The sequence below is a fragment of the Lethenteron reissneri genome, chromosome 26, assembly GCF_015708825.2.
Source record: "Lethenteron reissneri isolate LAM-NWPU_2019-01 chromosome 26, ASM1570882v1, whole genome shotgun sequence".
Taxonomy (NCBI): domain Eukaryota; kingdom Metazoa; phylum Chordata; class Hyperoartia; order Petromyzontiformes; family Petromyzontidae; genus Lethenteron; species Lethenteron reissneri.
In genome coordinates this window covers 562,501-586,509 of record NC_083804.1, presented here as the reverse complement: position 1 = coordinate 586,509, position 24,009 = coordinate 562,501, and the positions used below count along the sequence as shown (strand labels likewise).

The window sequence follows — 24,009 nt, the reverse complement described above, 5'->3', positions numbered from 1 at the left end:
TCCGTCTGAATGGGATGGAGTATTTCCCTTTCGCACACACACACACACGCACGTGGGTTTTCTCATTGGCGCAAGGCCACTGAGAAGTTGCCCCATGTTCGTATGAGCTGGCAGACTCGTACAGACCTTCTCCACTTATTCTTTCATATTTGTTCGGTACGTGATATTTGGTGTGCCGCATGTGAGCGGTTTATAATTGCAGCGATTGTTTCCGCCAGTCCTCCTGCACGGACCTGTCCATCAGCTTCTCGCTGCTCTGGCCCCCGCCACAGAAATGATGAATTCCCACCCCTGGCTCAGGGGGGCTGTAAACGTGAGTTGAGCACCCACGGCTCAATGCTCACTTGAGCGGCAATCTCCTGGACGCCTTTGACCGACCTGTAGTTGAGCTTCTCGCTGCTGATGTAGAAGCGCTCGTACTGCGAGAAGGCGACGTTGCCCTCCCAGTCGCGCAGCTCCACCCTCAGCACAAAGTGCTGCTGGTGCGACAGGTAATACACGTGCTGGTTGCCCATCCAGTGCTCTGCCGCCACGTCGCCAAAGCCCTGCGCGCCAGACGCAAAAAAGTAAAACCGCAACGTCTTTACTCTGTTGCGCACGTGGAGGGAACTGGCAAGGCGACCGTGAAAAAGTATAGCTCGGAAAGCGCCCTCTGGGGGAGGTGAATGCACCGACCCAGGCCTGCTCCGGGGGTCAGGCTACATGCTGCGACAGCGCGAGAGGCCACTAAACACTTGTGCAAACAGCTATTATGCAGCACCTGCTTAAACGCTTGTAAGTCTTGCGGAAGAAAGATGAACTGGGCCCCAGAAAACCAGAGCAGTTTCCACTGATGGACCTCTGGCCAAGAGCGTTCTCGCTGGCGCTGTCCTGCCAGAGTGTTGCAGCGAGGAACCTCGTGTCCACTACGTGTCTGTACCCCGGCAAGCGCGTGAGAATTATTTTGTTGCGTGCATCGTAATTTAACTGAATATTTTTTCATCTATTGCTGTTTATTATTGGACGTTATTTCCTCCATACCTTATGCTATGGCTCTGTTTAAAACGCATTGCCAGCCCAAATATTTCAATTAATTCCAACATCTGCAAATGTTTTATCTCCTCTACTCGCGTTAAATTAAGGAGCCCTTCAGCTGGGCTCTCACACACCGCTCACCATCAGCGGTTCCTGGCTTGGCTCGTGGAATACTGGTGATCAAACTTGCTTCACAAAAAGCAATTTTTGTCTAAAAACAATTACTATCATATATTGAAATTCACTGGCAAAAAGTGGCGCTAGTTTTCTGCTGTAAAATTTAATGCAGATTATCATTGTCAAATCTCGGCTACCTTGAAGACGACGCTATTTCACTCAGCTGTCTTGGCGTTCACGTAATATCTGCAGTCCGTTAAGCCCGATGTGATGTAATGGATTGTAAGTGCGAGGTTATCGTAGCCCAGCATAACAAATGTGAGCCTGTGTGGAAACAATCATGGCCGCCGCACATACCAGGACACCTCTCTGCTGATCCCACAGAATGCCCCCCTTCCCCTTCCCCTTCCCCTTTCCCTTTCTCCCAGCGTTGCTTCCCCTCCCGCCAACCGGACAGGGGTGAGACAAACAAACTTCCACCGATCCCTCCGAGAGCTCGTTCTGATGGGGTTTACACATAAGTTCTTAATAAATGACGGAACTGATAGCTGACAAATTGCTGTATATTTTCGTGATTATAATGAAAAAGTCCTGGGGAGGCATAAATAAGGGACACATGAAAGTGGGACAATTAGCAGATATGTGTTTCTGGTTTACATTGTGTGCTGTTTTATCAACCTGTCCAGAACGTTTGTCACAGCGGAGGTACAAAGTGTATGTTTTTGTACTGTGGAACGGAGCCCAATTGCTTGTGCATTGCACATGGAACACATTTCACGGGAATGTACGTGATCAGTAAAAAATGTTTGTGAAAAACAATGGTGGATTTTCATCATCCATTGTTTAATTTACTCTGTTAGTTGTCAGCTTGCTTTATTTTTGCTGTGTCATTTTTGTAAGTGAAAAAAAGAAACTGTGTGATTAATCTTTCTTGATTGAAAACCGTATGGATTTTCATTCATTAATAGGGAAGCTCGATGCTTTTCAGATTCAATTAACTTTCATTGTACATGACGGGCTGCCTCGAGTTAGTTTCCCGGAGATTCGGTGTCCTCCGGCGGAATTACTGCAGGTCACACAGTGTTCCTACTGAGGTCACTGGTCGTTCGAATGGCACATGACCATTTCCTTTTGAGAAATGCCAACATTCCCAGGCATATAGCGTTGTGGTTAGACCACCCGATTCATTCAGAAGGCTCCGAGATCCAACCAAGTTTGGGGACTCGCTCAGCCCTTCATTCCTCCAGAGTTGATAGAATGAGCACTCATGTTGTGTCAACAGTGGTCACCCTCTGGAGGAACTGACTCCCATCATAGGAATGTGGAATTTTCACTCTTGGCTCAGGGCCACCAACAGAGATGAACAATGCTCCGATGCCCGTTTGCGAAGCAATACATTTTGACTTCAAGTGGACATGAATAAAGAGAAAGAAATAAAATGGAAATCACATCAAAAGCACGTCTGGCATGCGGGTACATTTGTTTGGCTTTCCACTTCCCAGATGCTTGGAGCAGGTGGCTTGGGGTTGCGTCTTATCACTTATGAGGCTCTGTACTCTGTTATTGCTCAATTCACGCGAGGAGTTCACGGTGGACAGGTTGTGGCCTAGTCCTATGCATGCATAGAAGATAAGAATAAAAAAATATCGAGAGCAGTGGCTAAGTAGTTTGTCTTCTGCGCTGGAATCTATCCATGTCCATGGCTAACACTGGTAACGGGCGGTTTCCAAATTAGCCTCGTTCCCGTCATCAGCTTGCACTGACCCTTATGGTGAAGTATGGTCAAACAACCCCTCTGTTAGATCAGGAATAGAGAATTTTTGTCTCAGCAGTGGATTGACAAATAGATAAAACAATTAATTGTTGAAAATACCCTTATTTTAGGCATGGAAATTTATGTTTTGGCTACACTGAGACGTTTGACCAATTCAATGAATATGTGTTTAGGAGGACACCGGCGTACCCGGAATACAAAAGGCAATACTCTCGTCACCACAGGGATAGATTCAAGAATCTATTGCTCTACTGCTATCTCCTGGTGACCTTTTGGCCAAAGCCTACCGTGTCTACTCAGTCTCCTAACCACTTCATTAACCACGCTCAACCTTGCTTAGCTTCAGGTCTGACGAAATCAGGAGCATTCAAGGTGACCGAGTTTTTGGCATTTGGTCATGGTTGTTATATTGTGGCTTTACACTGTGTGCTGTAATCTTACATTGCCGCTGTATATGTGATCACCTCTACATATGTATCATGACCCGTTCACCCAGACAAGTATATTTGGCTTCATCACAGGTCCTTTTGCTTTGGGCGTAACGGCATGAGGCAACGATTGTATTATCGCAAAGTGCACGGTATATAATTTGACTTAAAATGCTCACAGCCTAATACATGCAGATGGCCCAGGCATTGCTCGCACACGTAAACAATATTTAACTTTGCCCACTCTCGTGCCTCTAAGTGCCTACGTGTAACCATTATTAAGTTATTACCTCATGTGTACTTTAACTGCTATAATTTGTACATATTTTGTTTGCTAACAGTGTAATAATGTATATGTTGTCATTATATTGCCCTTACTGGCATTAAAAGAGGCCAGGGAGAAATGGGTGAGGCTACCAATGTCCATTCGACGCTTCTCACCGAGGTGCAGTCTCCAGTCGTGGCCTCTACTGAAATGTGTATTTAATAGAGATCAATTCATTCATAGTTGCCATGAATTAATGTTTCACTGTCATGCATGCTACAATACATTTGGAACAGATTGCTTATGGAGAGGGGCACCCGCTGCAAGAATGTGGAATTCCCACCACTACCTCAGTACCACCGTGGTATTAGGCCGTGTATACAGCCACTTTGGCTGTAAGCTTCTGTCCATACTCGTGGTGTTGTGAACTTCTTGCATCTGCTGATTGCTGAGTTTACAGTCTAAACAACGTTTTGCTATGCAAGGTGCGAGACATCCATACACACATACAGGTCTGCAGATTTGCAGCCGCTGCCCCGGAGGACACTTGAAGTGTCCTCAACGTAGTCGAAGCTCGCGAGTCACACGCAGCGGGATGCCTCTCGTTAATAGTGCATGGCCACAGACAGGGACGCACGAAGTTTCCAAGAGACTTGGGCCGGAGGCCTGGGGCAGAATGCCACATGGGGTTCCCTTATTCATTACCGACAAAAATTATGCCCATTGTGGAGCCCTCTTCTGTGTAGGCCCAGGACAATTTGCTCCCACCCCTGGGCGGCCCAGGCCACAGATAACGGGCACCTCCTCACCATCTTGTACTCCTGCCATGGGCGGTGGAAGTCTGTGGCGCCGTTTTCTCGGTGCTGGATGACGGTCCACCCGCCGCCTTGTGACTCCATGTTGCAGTAGACCTGGCAGCAAAGCACAGTTTACTTCAGTCAGTCGGCCAAGCAGGAACTGTTTCAGCAGGATAGGGTGTTGTTGTTTGATAAACCATAAACCTCTTTGTAAGAAGAGTGTGTTACATTGGGAGTTATATCTGTATTGTTACATGAATGAAACAAAGAACCAGACACTTTGGGCAATGCAATATCACAGGTATGGGCAGCTGGAGAATCAAAGCCACCATCCTTGGTGGAGGATGTATAGGATGTCTGTGGAAGCTGCTAGGAACTGCCTAACAAAACAGGGGAAAAACCGTCGCGATATGGGGCGGAGGTCGGCAGGACACTGCTGCTGCTGCTGCTGCAGCACCAGTGAGCGTGTGGTTTGTGTCGCGTGCAGGATGCAGCAAAGCAGCAACTAAGGGAAGACTTGGGGTGGTGGGATAATTGCAGTGGCCCTTGAATGTCAGGCAGTGAGAAATTGTGATGGCACCAGCGGCATTAACCATGATGATCTCCATCTTGGGCTTCAGACACAGACTACGTTAAGTTTGTATATATTAACGTGGAATATATAGTACGGACTGGATGAGTGGTGGCAGGGTAGTTAGCGCAGTGCGATACGAACTTGCCTATCTGAGTTTGGTTCCGATCGACGCACGATGTGATTGGCAAGTGACATCTGAACTCGTCCTGAACACCCCCCCCCCCCACCGTCCCCTCTTCACCAACCCAAACTGACCGGCGTGGTGAAGCGTGAGAAGTTGTGCTCTTTTCAGACGTTAAAAGGCAATCATCGTTATTTATTGTTATTGAGTAACTTGCCGGAATGGAAGTGGTAAAGCAGTTGCACTGAGAGATCCTGGCACTAATGAAGAATGATACTTCCACCATGGACCTGGTCTCCAGCACTCTTAATTAATGTAGACACAGTCGGCGTGCATGGTTATCTTAGCAGTAAAAATTGTGTTTAAATATCAAAAGCCAACTTCCCACTCTCGATTATTCTGGTCACTGTCAGGCGTAATTCTAAATAGGGGTGTCCACTCTGGTGCTATCTGGCTTGCATCATGGAGAAATATATTCACTATCAAAGTTCCCTCGCTATCTTCAGCCACGTCCAGTAACCTCTGTGGAAAGCAAAGCACGTAACCTTGTGTGATGTTTAATGACTTCCCATTAATCTAGCTGTTGGTATGGATCAAGGTATTTGCGGGCTTCAGAGGGTTGACTAAGGCTCGCTCAGTGGTTTTTAAGATAGCTTGGAAAATGATTGATAAGCTAGTGAAATGGGTAAGACCGAATCCATATGGCCGTGTGAAAGCTCCACCGTTTATAATGAACCACGCGCACCATCGGCGCGACCGTCGCCAGTGTCAGCGTGAATGCAAGTCGTAGGCATGATAACGTCGCCAACAATGAGTCGTGATACACGTTGTACATTTAAATAAACTAAACAGGCAACATTTGATACTGTCATCATTTTAAAATTGCAAAGTAGCAAATTATATCGAGGATATCATTTCGGGCTTTCATTTCTCTGCTGTACTGCCAACAGCTAATGCAGACCACATCTGTCCTGATTAATCCTTTTAGAGATTCAGTGGCAAGGAATCGGCGAGTAGAGGGGCCGTGTTTCCCCCGGTTTGTCTCACTGTTCCGAGCATTTACCCGCGCAAATATTGTAAGGGTTGTGGTGATACGAGATGGCTGTATGTCTACGATTGACGTAGCAATTCCTCCATTAATGGATTAATTGTCACGATTCAGGGTCTTATTTAATTTGCTTTAGTGTGCTATTTTTATGTTTTGTCATTTCAGGGACCTAGGTCATTCTTGCACATATGACGATTCTGGTTGAGTTCTGACTTGACTAAACAAAATAAACCATAAACCCGTCACGATGTCTGATCACACAATACAGCTAAAAAAGTCCCTTGGGTGTTTATTTATCGAATATTTCCCTGCATGTTATGAAGGTAGGAAGGCAGCATTTTCTCCCCAGATCTGTTATTATTTGTATAAGGCTCATGTTTTTGTAACGCGGACGCACGAATAGGCCTTTGCTTTCCAGACGCGCTTCGATCTGTAACACATGTACACACGCGGCTGCCTGCAGAATTAACCTCCTGAAGGCAAACTCGCCCCCCTTTTATAAAGTTTGGCTTTGAGTGCAGCACAAGGCCTACGCAAGAGTGGGGTGGGGGGCGGGGTGGGGGGGGCGAGACAACGCTTCCTGCCCTCATGCTGGTAAAGCCTTTAAAGGAGGGATATCCTGATCAGTTCTCCTCTGACTGGCGGTCACACATTTAACAACTGCTGTAGTCAAAGTAATCCTTGCATTGAAACGGTGCTCATCTTCCGTTTACAGCCCTGATCCCGCGGTGACATTTCCACATTTCTCTGACTTGGGAAACTATATTTTTTATAACAACCACTGTTGACTTCTCCACAAAGTGGATATCTATTTTATTGGCCCCCGATTGATGATGGGCTGCGTGAACCCCCAACCAGATCTGAATTCGAAACCTTGTGATTGTGAGCCGCTCGCTCTGTCGCTGCAGCACGGCCAACTCTATTTCCCCTGTAGCTCCTGTGCGCTGCCCCATGAACGCTGTGGAGCAGATTCGTTCAGATTTGCCCGGTGTGGTGGCAGATGGCGGTGCCCCGGTGTGTTGGTGGCAGGGTAGGTGGGTCATTGAGAGAAAGCACCACACGATGCGACTCTCACTCCTGCCCGGCTGCACCGTTGCCATGTGATGGCAGTACAGCAAGTGGGTCTGTACATCCGTCTGTCTGGATCATTAGGCGTTATCCCCTCGTGTGCACTCTGTTTTTTTCCCCACTCGAAGCAAAACGCGCCTGAAATAAGGAATTGGCCAAACTTCCCAATGCAGTGCTCTGCTGGGAAATAATCTTAATACACTCTTACGCTTTTCTGCATCATTAAAGGACATAAATTTGTATTGTTACACATTCTGTTCACTAAAGCCTTCTGCTACCATGGCTCAAGCATGAACTTTCAACGAAGCCGATGGCAATCCGTTGCCAATCCGTTTGGTTCGAAGGGCAGTGCGTGAATCTCGAAGAGGTAAAGCAATCCCCGGATCCATTTTAAATGCTTTGCACCACCCACTCAGCAGATGACCACACACGGTGTGTGTTGTGTTGATCCACAGATGCATGTGTTCACGAATGCATAAGTTAACATGTGCTATATGTGCTCGAAATGTCCTCTCGTCGTTTGTATTTTCTTTCAAGTCAGTCCAGCAAACAGCGTTCTGCATATTAAAATACACTTCCCATTTTAAATGAACCTTATGGCGGGACCCCGGGGTCCCGAATAAACGGAAGTCAAAATATTAATTAATTCATTTATTTTTGGCGACTCCGTCCCACTGCGCACACAAACGCCGTGACCCACCTGGCGCGGATCATTGTGTTGTCATGTCGTCCAAGCGCAGTGAGGACGAATGCGCAGAAGAAACAAAACTTTGAAACTTTGATTAGCGCATCGTGCAGAGCTCGTCGAGAGGAATAGATTTCCGTATTGTTCGCCTTCAACAGATATAAAATGACGTCGCAATGCAGTTTATGCGAGAGCTGGGGGCTTATGGGACCCCGGGCTTCCACCATAAGGTTCAAATGTATTAATGGATTAAGTGTGTTCATATTAATTAATTTGAAAACTATTTTATTCATTTGAAAACATATTAATTAACATTAACACGTGTACTCTTTGGTTATTTCGGTAAAGTCACGTAGAAAGAAAAATAAATTAAAAGCATACGACGTTTCGATTGCAACACAAGCAATCATCATCGGATACAAATGAAAGAGAAAACAAACCTAGTAAACTTAGAAACATAATCCAATACAACACAGAGAGTCGGCTAACATAACACATGTAATTAACTTTACATTAGATGCACATTTGTGTACGAGGAAGCTCAGTTTGCTTTTTATGTAGGAGTGTAGAATAGTGTACTTAATGGTTCTTTCGGTAAAGTCCCGTAGATATAAAACAAAATAAATTAAATCACGACGTTTCAAATCTAGGTTGTAGAATAGTGGTTGCCGCATGCCTACCGCTGCCTGGTCGGGAGCCACCAGTGATAATGACTTACAAACCCAACACACCTGTGGGCAGGAATCCAAGGAAGGAAGATTAGTCATCTACAAGAAGTTAAGACGTCACACGTGCTCGGCATGCCGCGGAGGGTGGCGGCTCACCCGACTCGCAGTGCCAACAGTTTGCTTTTCTTCACAAGAAGCAAATCGGGGAGTGGTACCTGCAGCGTTTAGCGCACTATGCGATAAACCCACGACCTCGGATTGATCCCATTCACGGCTAACGTCAGTGGCGAGTGAAACTTGGACCAGTACCAGGGAGGTCTTCACCAGCACGCACTCACCACTCTCGAAGGATAGCAGTCAAACACCCGCCGTGACTGACGCAGCATGGGGGCCTTTGTCCAGCAGTTTTTTGTTTGTATCACGAGAGGGCTGTACGCGATTAAACACGATGCTTTAAAAAATGGAATGGCGGTATACATGACAATGGAATAACTTCAAACGTTGTCTGAATTAATTGGTTTCAGATTCATATTAACTTTTGATTCTTTCCACATTGCCCGTACCGTGGAATCCACAGATGGAATACAACTACTGCCACTTTTGTTGAAACAGTTGCTTAGCACAGCTGTGCCTTTGCAGGCGCCGTGCTTCTACCCGACACGTTTGTGGGTGCTGCGCGTTGGAAATCTGGCGGTGAGCGAACTTCTGTCTGCGTCCCTGATGATGCCGTCTGTCAGCCACACAAGTGTACGTGAGGTCTGTCGTGCAGATGATAGCGCCGCATCTGTTCCGTAAACAATCGTATTTGAAGAAGCATAGAATTCAGATCGGGTCATGTGACTGTCTTCACCTGAATACCGGTGAGCTCCCCTTTGGAAGTGCGGGTTTTGTTTCCACTGATTTTGGTTTCATGCGCCGAGCAACGTTAAATTAAATCTTTGGCGTTGATGCTGCCTGTTGCCTGAATTGTCATTGCTTAGAGGAGGACCATTCATTAGTCAACTGTGGTTCGGGATCAGATTCACCAGAACGAGATTGTTGATGTGCGTGTGTTCATGATTTTGGAACGGATTCAAAGGACCTGAATTGCAGCGTCCCTCTGTGCATGTTTGTACATCGGTCCCACGGGTGACATTAACGTCTTAAATTGGATAGGCACCAGCTATGGCATGCGTGTCGGCCGTAAAGGGTTCCAGCACACTTTAATAACTGTAAACCTGGGTCAGATTTTAAAGCCTTGGTGTCTGGGGTCAAATGAATGATATTTCTACAATGGCAAAAACAGAGTGCGAGTAGAATAACTCAGTTTGCTTTATTTCGTAGCTTGTTTGGTCTGGTGTGCAGCACTGCAGTGCAGTGTGCTTGGTTGGTTGTTTTGGTCGGAGCGTCAAAGTCACCTTCATGGCCTCGGTGCTGTCCGAGATTTTGACGGTGTAAACGCCGCTGGCCGTGAGTCCAGCTTCGTACGCGTCGGCGCAGTCGCTGAACAGGATCGCGTCTTCCTTTGCGGGCCCTTGGCTGCTCGCTGATGTCAAACAAAGGCACACGGCGGGCTTACGGTTTCTGCCAGAGCGGAGCTCACCTTACACCGCAAAGCCAAGTATTCCTCTGCGAAGCAGGTAATTGCCAACACATACATTTGACAGATGTAAATAAACACGCGCCGACGTGTGTGGTGGTTATGAAGACCTCGTTAACTCGAAAACACATTCTCCACAATTGCTCTTCTGACTTCACTCGGTGAGCCGTGGAGCGTCGGTGAGAGCAGCGCCGTCCTGCTTTGTGAACGTCGATAGCTGACCCACCGTGGCCACAGGTTAACCGGTTGATTGATTAGCGTAAATCTCATTTTATTGCACCATTAAAACGTGTTTTCTCTCGCTGTTATCTTTAAGAAACTAATCTTAGAAGAGGCTGCTGAAGAAAGCTCAAGACACTTGGGCTAGTGTTACCGAGTGCGGCGAGCAATAATATACTGTTGCCCCAGCGCTGACACGAAACAGTTGCTGGGCTTTGGCACCACTTTGTGTTGGGCCACTCTTCTCATAAGGGCGCTGTCACTCACACGGTTTGGCACGCTCCCGTGCCTCTGGGTCGATGTTTTATGGGCTCCTTCGCGCCGATCGCTGATCCTGTTCTGTGTTTCTCCGGCACCGAGGAGATTTTCTCCCCAGTTGGTGGGAGGGCCAAAACTTACAAGGCTGTTGACAAAGGGAGGCCGCTGCTCCTCGGCAGACACTCCATTAACAGCCTGCAGCACATTCTTGTCAGCCATTGATAGGCTCTTTGTGTTTGCTTATTATAAACCTGCGATGTTTGTTTATGTAGCTTTTACGAGTGAATTGAATTGAAGAGGGTGGGGGCGAAATCGTCTGCTTTTGTTCAGGGGCTTCATTTGGCAGTGTGCTGGGGATTGCGTCACATTGCTATTTTACATCACAGCGTCAACACAACCACTTATCTTGGTGGGGTGGTTTGCCTTGTAGCAAGCGGGTTGCTCCTATGCGTCAATGAATATATGGAATTTATCCTGTAGAGTATTAAAGACAAGTTCGGGGATGTATTTGACGGTCTGGTTTAATAAATGCACATTGAGCATGTGAAGATTACACTGACAAAACACCCCAGTTAAGTGACAGCCCAAGTGGGGGCCAGCCGCTTCATAGTAAAACCACTGTTGACTTTGCACATAATAGTATGCGTTTTATTAACCCTGGAGGGATGATGAGCTGAGTTGACACCAACCAGTGTTTGAACATGTCGCCTTCCGATGACACGAGGCACATGCTGTGACCACAGTGGCATCTGCGCGCTTAAAATAACCAAGGTAGCTTTACATTTTAATGTTTAATTTAAAGTTAATTTTCTTTCTGTGTTAACAGAACTTGAAATACGAAGCCAGTCTGTTTTTGCAGTGTGATATCTTGGTGGTCGCATCCACCATTTGTGATGAAGCGATGTGGCAAATGCAAAATGTTGTCAGCATGGCGTGGTGAGTAAATGCGAGGAGAGAACGTTTCGTGTTGGTGTGAGAGAGACGGGCATCGCACACACTTGAGGGGAGCACCGTCATCAGCGAGGAACGTACTTATTCGGGCCTATTACGCTCTTGCAAGTAAATCGCAAAGTGGCTCAACCTCTCGCTACCACTCTGCATTGTTTCTTGGGTTAACCACGTCAGTGAATTGCACCGAAGGTATCCGTCCACATTTGGGGCTATTTAAGAGTGTGGCTGTGCTTGTTGCCATGACAATGGGCTCTGAGCAGCATCGACTGCATGCCCAACAACAACAACACTCAGGGGAGTACGTTGGCAGTGAACACACCTATCGCTCTACCTTGTCGTTGACGTGCATCAGAACAATGTGCTCTTCACATGAATACTCTAGAGGAGCCGCTCCCGCCCTGTGGTTGGTGGGCCATTGGTTGTCCGCAAGGCCCATGGGGAAGCGTTCTGCAGAACTGTTGCAGTTACTTAGATTTTTTTTCTCACAAGACGCAATATGTTTCACCTGGCGGTGTTCCGACAGCAATCCGCGGGTCCCGAAAGGTTGGGAGCCACTGCGATAGCCAGTGGCCCATTTCTCTGGTCTCATAAGTCTGTAATGCTGTTGCCTGAGAATTTACCATATTATTACATCTATAATTTGTCCGACCTGAATTTTACTATCTACAAAATATCAGCATTGAATTTCCACATTGTTCTTTCACATGGACTTGGCTGTTTCCCTTTTAGTGGTTGTCATGCTGGTTCCGCCGTGTGTGTGAGACCGCCTGCCACGTGGCTGCTGGAACCTGCGCTTGGCTGCGTGTGGGATCCATCAACAGAGCCACATGCTCCGCTGTCATCGCGCTGCGTCTGTGCTTCGCACGTTCGTGTCAAAAATTAAAATGGACAGTTTTTTTTGGGCATCTGAAAAAATGCGGGGGTTGACAGCAAATGAAAATGTATACCTTCTGGTGTATGGATTTTATATATTTAGCTTTGTCATAAATGTTTCCAGTTGATGAAGTATGTTGTGTGCGTGTGCCTGTCGTACTTCTAAAGCCAAATGAACGATGGCTTGGTACTTGTCGCAATTGGCAGCCTTGAGCCGTTGATACAAATTCTACATTCCTGTGGTTGGGTCAGACTCTCCATAGCAGTTAGATACAATTACGTTCTGATTGCAAAAATAATACTATGCCCCTATCATGGGAATATGGAATTTCTACCACTGACTGAGGGCCACCAACAGAGATGAGCACACCCCCAGCATGATCCAGTCTCAACAGGAAGATATTTGACATTGCCCTGACCGGTATATAATCCGACAATTATTAAACTCTTGGAAAAATGCAATACAATTGATTTAGCTTTCTTTGCACATCACTGTGTGCACAGCTTCAGAGATAACATCAGCAGGTTTTGGCCAGAGCAGTAGATACTTGACCACCCTCATTGATATAATGCAATAAGGCCCAAGACAAAGCATTTATTTTCACATCTGCAGTCCATGTGACTGCAGAGTCGAGGCTCTGCATCGGCTTTGTGAGGTTTTTTTTTACACAGAACTGAGCCGGCTCTTTTACATAATTTGCCACATATTAAGCGGAATTGATGGACTTGAGTTGTGCGGTGCGTGACGGTCTGGCACTGTCGGCCACGTGTGCCGCTGTCCCTCGCGGGAGTCAGTGCTGTTTGTTGCTGGCGGCCTGCTTTATATGTTGGGGCCTTTTGGGCCGTGTTAAGCAAACTGTGACAACAAAAAGATGAAAAAAGTTTTTGATTATTTTTCTATGATAGATTCAGTTTCGATTTTGCTCTTCAAACCTTTGGCCAGCAGTTATTTAGATAAATATGTTTTTCATGAGATCGTTTAACAAAACGATTGAGCATCGTCTTTACGCGTGTGATTTTATAATGATCATGAAATGTAGTTTGTCTTCACGTTTGTCACGTGGTAAATGCAGACCTTTGTCATTTTTCTACGTAAGTGAGATAAGGCTTTTAAAAGGGAAGAATGTGTCACTTTCTCCGCATGTAACTTTAAAAATGTGTGCGGTCTGTGTATTATTCTTCCTTAAATAAAGTGGTGGTTTTCGAGTGAGATTTTACCATACTTTGTGACAATTTTAGTTCACATCATTAACTAAAAACATGACAAAAGTAGTATTAATGATGTATGATCATGAAAGAAATCACAATAACGTTTCAAAACTATTTTTTGAATACATTGATGTTCCCCGAACGTGATAAGCAGGGGATCATTTGCAAAATCGCATACAAGAAACCCTTTTGGGAAACTTAAATGGATTGCAGGCAACATTGAATGTCTGTCTCTAAACATTCTTTGGCTTAAGGAATGGGAGCGGCCGTTGTGTTATTTCGTTGTCCGGTTTCAGAGGATAACATTGTAACATTATTTAAGATTTACGGTGACCTGCAAAGAGGCCTTTTAGTTGTGGGTTTTTTTTCAAGTTCAAAAACTTTCAAACGTAATATTAAATACATGTTATAGGATCAGGGAACACTGCCAGTTAGTTTCGTCTCTCCACCGATGCTGATATATTAGGTGCTTTCAATAGGAATTCATTAAAGTGCTGCATTACAATAAGTAGATAACTAATACAGCGTGGTAAATGTCTTAAGGTATGCTTTCATTTAAGTATAGAATGTATCCACGCGGCCAGCACAACATTAACTCTAAGCGTAATGCATTTCCAAGTGTGTACTTCTCTGTGAGCAGCAGCTAAGATCGCTGGCTTAGATTTAGAAGCAGGGCAGGATTGACTTTGCTGTGCATGTTTGGAGGCAGGGTGACCAAACGTACTCCGGGATTGAAATACGTGGCTGCGCTGTGCAATGCTGGTAGATGGGCAGATGAAATCTCGAGGTCAGATGTTTGGGACGAGGCACGTGTGTACACGCGTATGTGCGTCCAACACTCGGGCCTGGGGATTTATCAGCCGATGTCAAACCCCGCTCAGAAGGTCGAGTGGGCGCGACACTTTGGGGGAGGATTTGGTCACACCCGATTTGCTTCCTGCTGAACCGGAGTTTCCTCAAGGGGGGGGGGGGGGGGGTTGAGATTAACATGGGCAAGGATGCCCATGATGCAAAGTGTCTCCCTGTTCAAGCAAGCATCGGGTGGCGCTCATTGTCCATTGGTGGCCATGAGACAGCTTGAATTCCACTTCCCCATCGTTGAGGCTACTTAATCCTTCAGAAACATCACGGGTGACTATCCCGCAATTTCATTTCGCACGCACACCATACGTGATGTAAATGCGTTCAGAGCAAAGCTTACACATGGCGATATCCTCTGTGAATACTGTAACTAGGGATGAGCTGTTTTCTCGCGTATTTTTTTAAACTTTAAATTCTGGCTGGTTTTTAATTGCCGTGGTAACCAATGGTGAATTCCAAATACTGCAGAACTGAACCTACTTTAAGCCTTCTGCATTTAAATATTGCTCTGATTTTGTTAACTTGCATGTGTATTGATCAGGTTTCACAGGTTTAGGTATGGATATTTTTTGCATCTGGAAAGCATTTCTGAGAATTTCTGATGTTATTGATTAAAGCACTCCATGGCTTAGTGATTACTTTTCTGTGCCTTTCACGAAACTCCAAAGTGACTTCAGGGTTTAAGTGAACTACAACAGACAGTGGCAACAGTGTTTGCCCTAAAAATTAAGATTCCTATGCTGCACAGGTCAGCATGCTCACTCACCTCTGGGGCTTTTAGCAGTCTACCTCACATGGCTAGCAGTGGCTTTGATGTATGAGTGTCCTCATACCTTCGGTGAAATAAAGCAAATGGTAACAATATTGACCATCCTTAAACGTTTGGAAACCTTTATTTTTAAGGGAACCCATAGACTGCTGTACCAACTGCATGTAGTGCATCCCTTCAGAGGAACAAAAGGCCTCATGGCAGGCTGTGCAGCCACTTGCGTTCAAGAAATGAGTGTCGTTGTAATGCTTCGGAAGACATCAGCCTGGCTGCAACAGAAGCTTCGTGAGCAGCTTTGGGTCACAGGGACCAAGAGTCAAATATGCGCACTGTTTTGTCACAGAAACTTGCACGTGGTTGACTGCAACTTGTTTCCCACAATGCTCTGCCACCTCAAAGGACACGTGGTAACGCTTCTAAACTTCTGGGAGGCTCAACCGGGCCACATGGCGTGCCGGCAGCCCCTCCCACTTTTCAATAGCCACACCCACTCAACCACAAGTCCCGGCCTCAGAGTGAGTGGCCTCCCCCTCCCTCCTCCTGAGGCTGGCCCCGCCAACTGCCTACACCTCCGCTAGCCCCACCCACTGCCCACATCATGAGTCGAGCATGACATTTTCAGATGTTTAATGTTTCAATTGGTCCGAGTTTGAGTGTGGACACGGGGACAGACCTTCTTGAACCACCGAGACCGTCTCGGCCAGACCCAGGACGTTTGGGGTCTCTATCCTGCACGTGTTACCGTGGCCACCGCCGCCGTGTACCTTGCGCGATGGCGTTGAGCAGCGTGCGCACCGTCTCGGTGAGCTCCGCCTGCTGCCGCTGCAACACCGTCTGGTTGTGCGTGGCCCCCAGCAGCCGGCGCTCCAGGGCGTCCATGAGCTCGCCGCGCTGCACCACAGCCTGCTGCAGCTCGTCGCGCTCACGCCGCAGCGCCTGCAGCTCCTGCTGCTGCCTCTGCTCCACCTCGACCACCTTCCGCTCCAGCAAGCTGACATCCACCGCGCAGCCATCGCCAAATAGTGCCGTGTCAGTCATCGTCACTTACCAAGTCGTGTTACAGTGTCTCCCTGCTGCTCGCTTGAGCGTTGGGTGCTCATCTCCACTGGCAGTTTTTAGCTGGAACATCTCGTTTGCAAGTGTGTTTGCGGTTGTTACCATAACAGATGCCATTCTCTCCATAGGACAACCACTATCTCACTGAAGGGATGCTAATTTTATTGACCCTGGAGGGATGATGTGCCGATGTGACCCCTTGCACAGGAGCACTGTGCCACGGGACCGCCCAGCGGGGTACATTTCTACTGCTGTGCTGGGCATCCATTTGCAGTCGTAGCGGTGAGGGTCCCTCCTCATTGAAGAGCAAAGCAGAGTTTAATTTAGGAGGGAACCTCATATTCTCTCATCACTTTTACTCACGTAGCAATACCATCAGTTTTGTTTGTAGGGAATGGAACGTGTTTGCACAACCCGATTCTCGGTTGTCTTCCACATCCCACCAACTATGGAATGCAAAATGTTTCGTGCCAAACAAGAGAACGTGGACGTGCGTGCGGAAATGCTCATCTAACGAACGTGACTGCACGTGTGCCGACCGTCCAAGCCCATAACCACAGTTTTTTGTGTTTTTCAAACAGTTTCGGAGCATAGGCCCAAAGGCCCAAGGAATAAAATGTTCAGGAACAAACAGCACCATCAAAGTTGTAATAGAAAAAAGTTAACGCCTTTCTTGAATTGATTAAGCTAGGGAAAAGAAACGATGGGAGACGATGGGAGGGAAATCATCGTTTTGGAGTCGGGTTCTGATCATGGGGTAGAGATCTATCAGATTGTGCTGTGCCTTTTGCGCTGGCGTGTTGGGCTGTCTGCCTCACGGTACTCGTAGCAGACTTCATAGCTAGGGCAACTGCACCTCCGATTAGCACGGTTGGCTATGTACGGTGCAAAAGAAGTTCAACATACAGTGCATACGTACAACAGAACACACCAATGGATCGTGATAGATCATGCGCGCTGCTGCCGGCAGAATGAGCGATCGCAGGTTTCTCCAGATTGGTGCTCCCCTTCGCAGCTGGGGCCCAACATCTCCACTGAGACTCCCTGGGCGAGAATAGATTTCTGCCATTCGACATTTGCTTTGCCGTATGTTACGTGCACCACAAGTCGAGGATTATTACCCTTAAACAAAAAAACCCAGAGACTATTATTACACGTAAAATTTAAGTTGTTCACTACAAAAGTTGAGGTTATATGACATTAAGATGAATGGATACCGATTCAAAGAGCTTTTAAATGTCATATTGTGCAATTGAGTCTAAGTTGACACTAAGCTTGACACCTGTGTTTATTCTCTTGCTTGTGCTCATGGTGGGTTTTTATCATTAAAATGTGACACAATTGGAAATGAAAACTTCCTTATTTTCTGTGTCAAGTGCAAATGAATTATTTAAATCAGCTTCAAAATCACTGCTTGTGGCAACATTCAGCACGATCGTGATTTATTACGCACTTGTTTTAAGAGCCCTCTTTTGGCGCCGTGCTCAAGCCGCGCTTTGACTGAAACAGCTCGGCAAGATTTTCGTCGTTCAACCGGAGCGCGTCTGTGGCGGGTCTCGCATTTGCAGGCAGTCCTGGTGCGATGCCCTTGAATTGTCAGGACGGGCCGGTCGCTTTGAGCGATGGCAGCTCGAGAGCTGCCGGGTCAAGTCGGGGGAGATGAGCGCCGCTGTTTGAAGAGCGCAGCTACGCCTGGAAGTTCAACTTGTGTTCATGCGGGACCAAGTTGTTCCTGCTTGCGTGGTTTTACAGGATTTTTTAAAAATATTATTACACGCCTCGCTGCGTGTACGTGCGGGTGTTATTTTACCCATTTTTCATTGTTTTTGCCAATCAACGAGCAGTGAGAGTAGAGAGGAAAGCTTCCTGCACGTGATGATCGCAGTCTCGAGGCGCGGCGCCAGACTGCGCCCGGGAGCAACGCAGTGGAGGGCTGCGCTCTGAGCCGGGCCGGTTCGTAGCAGCTTCACCAACACCAATCAAGAGAGAGTTTGTTGTTTTGTGCAGATTTGACGACCTGGCTTCGATAAATTAAAACTCTTCGATGCTGCTGAAGAAGTAAACTTTTTTTTGCCGGACCTCCCGATGGCGAGTTCAAATCTGGGTTGGGGGTTGACTGAGCCCATCAACCCTCCAGGGATAACATCTCATGGGAAAGCCGACAGTCGTTGTCTTGTGAGTAGACTCGTCCCTGCCATAGGAATGTTGAACTTTCACCATTGAGCTCACCGCCTCCACGCTGATTTGAGGAGTAAATCACTTGAGTGGGACTGGGTCCCCTGTGTGTTAGCGGTGCTGGCGCAGGAGCGAGACTTGGTCAGCCTGCCAGCGGAGAGTGCAGATGCTTCGGACACAATGGGAGTCGTGTCCAATAAACATTCTTGAGAATCTCGTAGAGCTCCCCTTTTTTTGTGTTACAAAGTGTTCTTGTACCGGACCGTTGTCGGAGGTTGTGGCAAAAATATTACAACGTTTTTGAATCATATATTTTCATGACAGGAACATAATGTGCAGTGTCTGATGTTAATTCAGCCCATCATTTCTCCAGGGTCAATGAAATCAATATCACTCTGTGGAGAATCCAACAGTGGTTATCCCAAGGGGGAGTCACATGCTCCTGCCAAAGGAATGTCGAATTTCCACCAGGAAAACATGCAGGTTATAAATATTTTTGCATTAAGCATGTTGCCATCATTCTCAACATGTTTTGCAATGAACCACACCGTGACCTCTGAAGCTCACTACTTGTGCAGTTTAAGTGCTTCTTAAACATTTCCGGATTTTTACATCTGTGAGCATCGTGAATGTTGAAGCTTGTGGTCAATGTCTGTTTTCCAGAGTACGTAATCACTGAAAATTGTTGTGCCTCTTTCACATTTCTGATGGGAGGGAGTACGCTATGTTTGTTTCGCGCTCTTTGTGTGGTTGCATAATTTTTTTTTTAACAATTCATATCATCCCCCAGAGGGGTCTTCTGGGGGATGGTTCCCAATTCAAGTGGCCACTGCAGACAGAAGTCTCAGCTTCCCGCCCTGCAGAGACGATTTTCTTTTTCCAAATTGTATCCGTGATTCACTGCCCTGACATTAGCATCTGGACAAGACGCTATTTGCAAGGTCGCCTATGTCCGTAGACCCATGTCCTTAGACCCATGGTTAAATAGCTGCATAGACAACAACACGTGGTTACATAACGACATGCAAGTTTATTTTACTATTTGCCTTGAGGTGAACTTGTGTTCAACTCATTTTAGTGCAGCGCAGTTTTAGATGTTGATGAAAATGCATAATGTCCTCAAATCATTGTGGGTTCTCACGTGAATGGAGAAGTCTTTGTGCTTCATTGGCTTTGATTGCACAGACAACTGGTTGTCTTTTGTGGAAAAAATGGCAGGCAGTCATTTTGCAAAGGCACCTGCCGTGACCCCCTCATGGCTATTTCTGTGCCCCTCCAAGGCTGTGGATCTCAACTGTATTGGTACGTTGCAGCCCCCCCGCCCCCTAATCAAGGCCAAGGGTCCCTGCGCCCTCTCACCCAGCTTCGCACAGAGAGATGTCCGTGTCTCTCGTCAACGGCGGTGGGTATTACAGTGTTTTGTCACCGCAATTTATATGTATGTTGAATTTATTTCGCACCATACGTAGCCAACCGTGCGAATAATTTGGCGCTCATGTTCCCCACACAGATTCAAAACTTCTCTTGCACAGTGTCCATGCCACAGCCTGCACCTCCCTCCTCCCCCACCCCCCCTCGAAATGCCTTGTGGGGGGGCACGACCCGACCCACAAGTTGCGAACTGCTGCTGTCAGTGCCCGAGCGTGGACAGCACCGTGATCCTGGTTACCTGTTTTTGTCGTGCAGCCGGCTGATGTCATGCGTTTGCTGCAGCACTTCTCTCTCCAGCTTGTTGGTCGACAGCGAGTTCTCCAGGAGCTGAATCTCCAGCCTGGTCGTCTGGTTTAACACCTGCGCCGCATGCAGCCGACACGCAGTAGAGCGACACTCCGCTGAGATCTCATACTCTGACCTTCTATTCTCTCCAAGGTGTATGTGGTTTAGTTTAAGATTTATGCCCAAGTTGGAAACAAATCTTTGCAAAACAGTCTTGCTTCGTACATGTAAATTTGCAATGAATGTGTAAGATGATCAGTCATTTTGAACGATGCAGCGGCTCAGATAGTATAACTCGCACACACACACGTATGCATCAGAGGCTCATTGGACTGTGCAGCGCTGTATATGCGCAGTGTCCAAGCGCATTACGCTGTAATGAATTCTGCAGGCAGGTGCGGCGTGATTGTGCTAATAGTTATGGCTGTCGAGCGGAGGAAAGGATGATTTATTATGCGTTCGTGTAAGTGTAGATGACATACATAAATTATGTTGTCCGACCTAACTCGAGTGAAAAATGTATCCAGCCATGCCCGCGCCGCTTTGTGCAGACGTGAGTGCAGTTAATACATTTTCACGCTTGTGCGTTTTGATGCCATTATTAGACGTGATGTTTTTTTTCTTTTAGCAGCTGCGTTATGACGCGTCTGCTGAACCACTTGCACAAGTGTTCTTGCTGGAACCGACGACTGCAGAAGGTGGCTGTGCTGTCACAACAAGCTGTTGCATATGTCCAATAGTTTGTGTTTGGTACGTCGCTCTCTGTGGGTGTGTGTGCTATATAGACACACTCTGTCTTTTGAGACAATACATCTTAAGTCCTCTGCTTTAGCTCTCCATTCAAGCCTCGTTGGGTCACTTACCTGCGATGCAGGGAATGGAATGTGAATGCGGATTATTTTTGCTTGCAGTGTAAGGGCGTAGAGCTTTGTGTCCGGACCACTGAAGTGACATGTACTTTTGTAGCCTTGCTCAGCGTGCAGACTATGCACTCACAGCAACTGCACAGACTAGCACTGCGGGCTAGACATTACTGGAGTGTTTGGGAAGAGCAGCATTTCGCACCAGTGAATAGTAAACATAGAGCACCCTCCGTAGCATGGCATAACTATTCTGATTAAAGGAAATACGTTCCAACTTATCCGTGCACCAGGTTTTGTGGCCTTGACAGTGAGGCAGTGCAATGGGTTAGATTTGGGTTCACCGGGATATGCGAGTGCTGCTCTTCGGCCCTCCGATGTGTTTTCGGGTTGTGCCCCGTGGCGTTGGGCACAATGTGCGATAATTGTATCTCCACGCCGGGAGCCCCTCGGAACTGAACCTCGCAGCATCTCCTGCTGGACAGCCCGGGAAGAGGTGATGTGGCCGGCGCAGCGCGCCCACCCCCTTACCTGCGCCTCCACGTCGGAGAGCTTGCGCGTCTGCTCGGCCGTGTGGCTCAGCAGGCTGGTGCCGATCTGCAGCATGGCGGCCGTCTGGTTGTGCACGGCCGTCTGCTGCTGCTGCGCCGTCTCGCTGTGCACGCTGTCCTGGATGAACCCCTCCAGCTGACGGCACGCACGCGCACAGCGGGGCTTCTTACGTTTACGTTGTGCCACGTCACGTCGATACAAAATAACGATAGCCGACAGTCAAGAGCAGCGGTCGGGAACCTATGGCTCGCGAGCCATATATGGCTCTTCCAGTGACGGCATATGGCTCCCAGACAATTTTGAGTTGAAAAAAATAATAGTAATAAAAAAATAAAAAATCTGTTTGGAATTGATTTTAAAATACTTGTGATATTGTTTAATACTATGGTGTCATTTTAAAGTAAACAGAAATTAGTTTTGAAGATAAATTTCACGGGTCACGCCTGCATGAAGCTCAACCTCACCACGTATGAACCAGACAACAAGGCCATCAGCAAAACCATATAGCACCAGAAGTCGCATTAAAAGTAAGACATATTTAATTTATTATACGTAAAAAATACTATATGGCTCTCAATGAAATATATTTAGACATATTTGGCTTTTATGGCTCTCCCAGTCAAAAAGGTTCCCGACCCCTGGTCAAGAGCAATGACGACCTAGCAGCCGAGGAATGGAACTCGTTCTCGAGGACATCCACTGAGGAGACGGAGTGATAGAATCAGATTGTGTGCAGGTTCCAGGTGGATTATTATCTTGCAGGATAATGAGATATGGCAATGGATTGGGGAGGCCTTCATCCAAAAGTGGATTTATCATAGCTAATGATGATGATGAATAACAATAATGCCTCGCTTTTGTCCAGAACATCTTCACTGAGTCTCAAGGCTGTTTTACCTGATGGCTCTGTATTGGCATGTTTGGCCAATTCCGCTAACGAATGGAATACTTGAACAAGCATGGCTCGGCCTTCGTCTCTATTATTCGCTCTTAGCCAGTGGTGGGAACTTCTTATGGTAGAGGCCAGATGCACCGTTGGGCAACCACGGTAGACTTTCCAAACAAGGTGAGGTTGATCTACAGTGCATGTTAAACTTAGCTTCTTATCTAAACGTTTTTTTGAACGATGGGCATGATGTTCATGTTGGTAAGAATGTATTTTCTTCTACTGTTTGGTGGAAATTGCTGTGATTTTGTAGCCTTTTTCCCAATGAAAAGTTACGTAAACTGCATTGCACTTGTCAATGAGGATGTTAATTAGGCAAGGCAGTTCAAACCATTTAACTATACGTGTATTCTAAAGTTACTATATTTTAACATAAAACTAGTCAACATAAATATTTCTCGTGTAAATAAATGCATGTAATGTGGAAAACAAAGTTTCTGGTTATATATATAAAAAATACATTCTGAAAAATGCCATCTCTTTTGATTAAATAATCCATTGTGGATAATTTGGTTATGTTCCCTTCCTACCACTCACGTCAACAATTTATACAGTGGCCCCTGAAACGCAAATTGCACTTGAAGCCTCCAGAGCTTGTAAACTGAACTTTTCTTATTATTTATATTATTACTTCTCGGCACTGCTATTTATTTGGCAGTTCTCAACTCGCAGTTGTTAGGACGAGCGTTCAACGTTGCAGCTTCACTCCACCCCATCGTTTGCAGAGCAACTGGTGCACCCCATAGGAATGTGGAACGTCCACCACTTACTCAAGACCTTCAATGGGAAGGAGAATGTATGAGCAGGGGAGACACCCTGACGCCTTATGACTCTCATGAGTGAAGTTGTCTTTGTTTTGTTTTCTGTTGCAACGTCTCTGTCTGGTGGCCCCAGTTTTGCTCGCTGGCATCACTACTGCCGCTCCTGTTGCTGTGAGTGCCCATACACTGAACGAGATGTCACTGCCTTGCCACGTTGACACATGACTCTGTGATGCGTGACTCACGACACGTTACTCCAGGCGTGCCAGACACAAATTCGAGAATTAACTCGTCTGCTTCGCTGTCAAAGCCTAAAGCGGGTGGAGCGCTGGGTGCTTGTCACGAGATTTGCACCGTCCGTTTGGTGAAACCAAGGGAAAGTCCCATGGTCGGCGTGAGCACATGAGAAAGATTTGTTAAGCATCCTGTCGAATTCCATCGGGCCACATCACACACGGCGTTGTGCGTTTGAAGCAGAAATTAACGCATAGTTGGTGGAGTGCGGCAGCGCTAGCGGCAGCACGAACGGCAGCCTCTCGTGCTGGGCCGTCTTGGTGGTGGCTCCTCTTTTGCCGGCAATCGGTGTGACCAGCCCAGCTGCTTGTGTGAAGTCTCACGACTGTGCTCCAACGGCTCCTCAAAGGGAAAGCCGAACCCACTTGTGT

The 24,009-nt window shown here is 46.9% G+C and overlaps 2 protein-coding genes and 1 long non-coding RNA gene across 5 annotated transcripts in view; 2 read left to right on the top strand and 1 right to left on the bottom strand.

The window, feature by feature from the left end:
- The window catches only part of MCPH1 (microcephalin 1), a 113,387-nt gene that overhangs the window by 31,764 nt on the left and 57,614 nt on the right, over positions 1–24,009 (top strand).
- The window catches only part of LOC133347434 (angiopoietin-2-like), a 50,991-nt gene that overhangs the window by 7,300 nt on the left and 19,682 nt on the right, over positions 1–24,009 (bottom strand). For all 3 annotated transcript variants that reach the window (XM_061559677.1, XM_061559678.1, XM_061559676.1), the window contains exons 3-8: positions 21,617–21,772; positions 20,179–20,300; positions 16,043–16,269; positions 9,957–10,084; positions 4,408–4,509; positions 379–545 (exon numbers count right to left, since the gene is read on the bottom strand). In XM_061559677.1, the coding sequence (XP_061415661.1) occupies positions 379–545; positions 4,408–4,509; positions 9,957–10,084; positions 16,043–16,269; positions 20,179–20,300; positions 21,617–21,772 (902 nt within the window). The remainder of the gene's footprint in view (positions 1–378; positions 546–4,407; positions 4,510–9,956; positions 10,085–16,042; positions 16,270–20,178; positions 20,301–21,616; positions 21,773–24,009) is intronic.
- On the top strand, positions 11,476–12,517 carry LOC133347435 (uncharacterized). The gene is made up of 2 exons (XR_009755717.1): positions 11,476–11,551; positions 12,296–12,517. It is a non-coding gene; the product is annotated as an uncharacterized LOC133347435 (long non-coding RNA).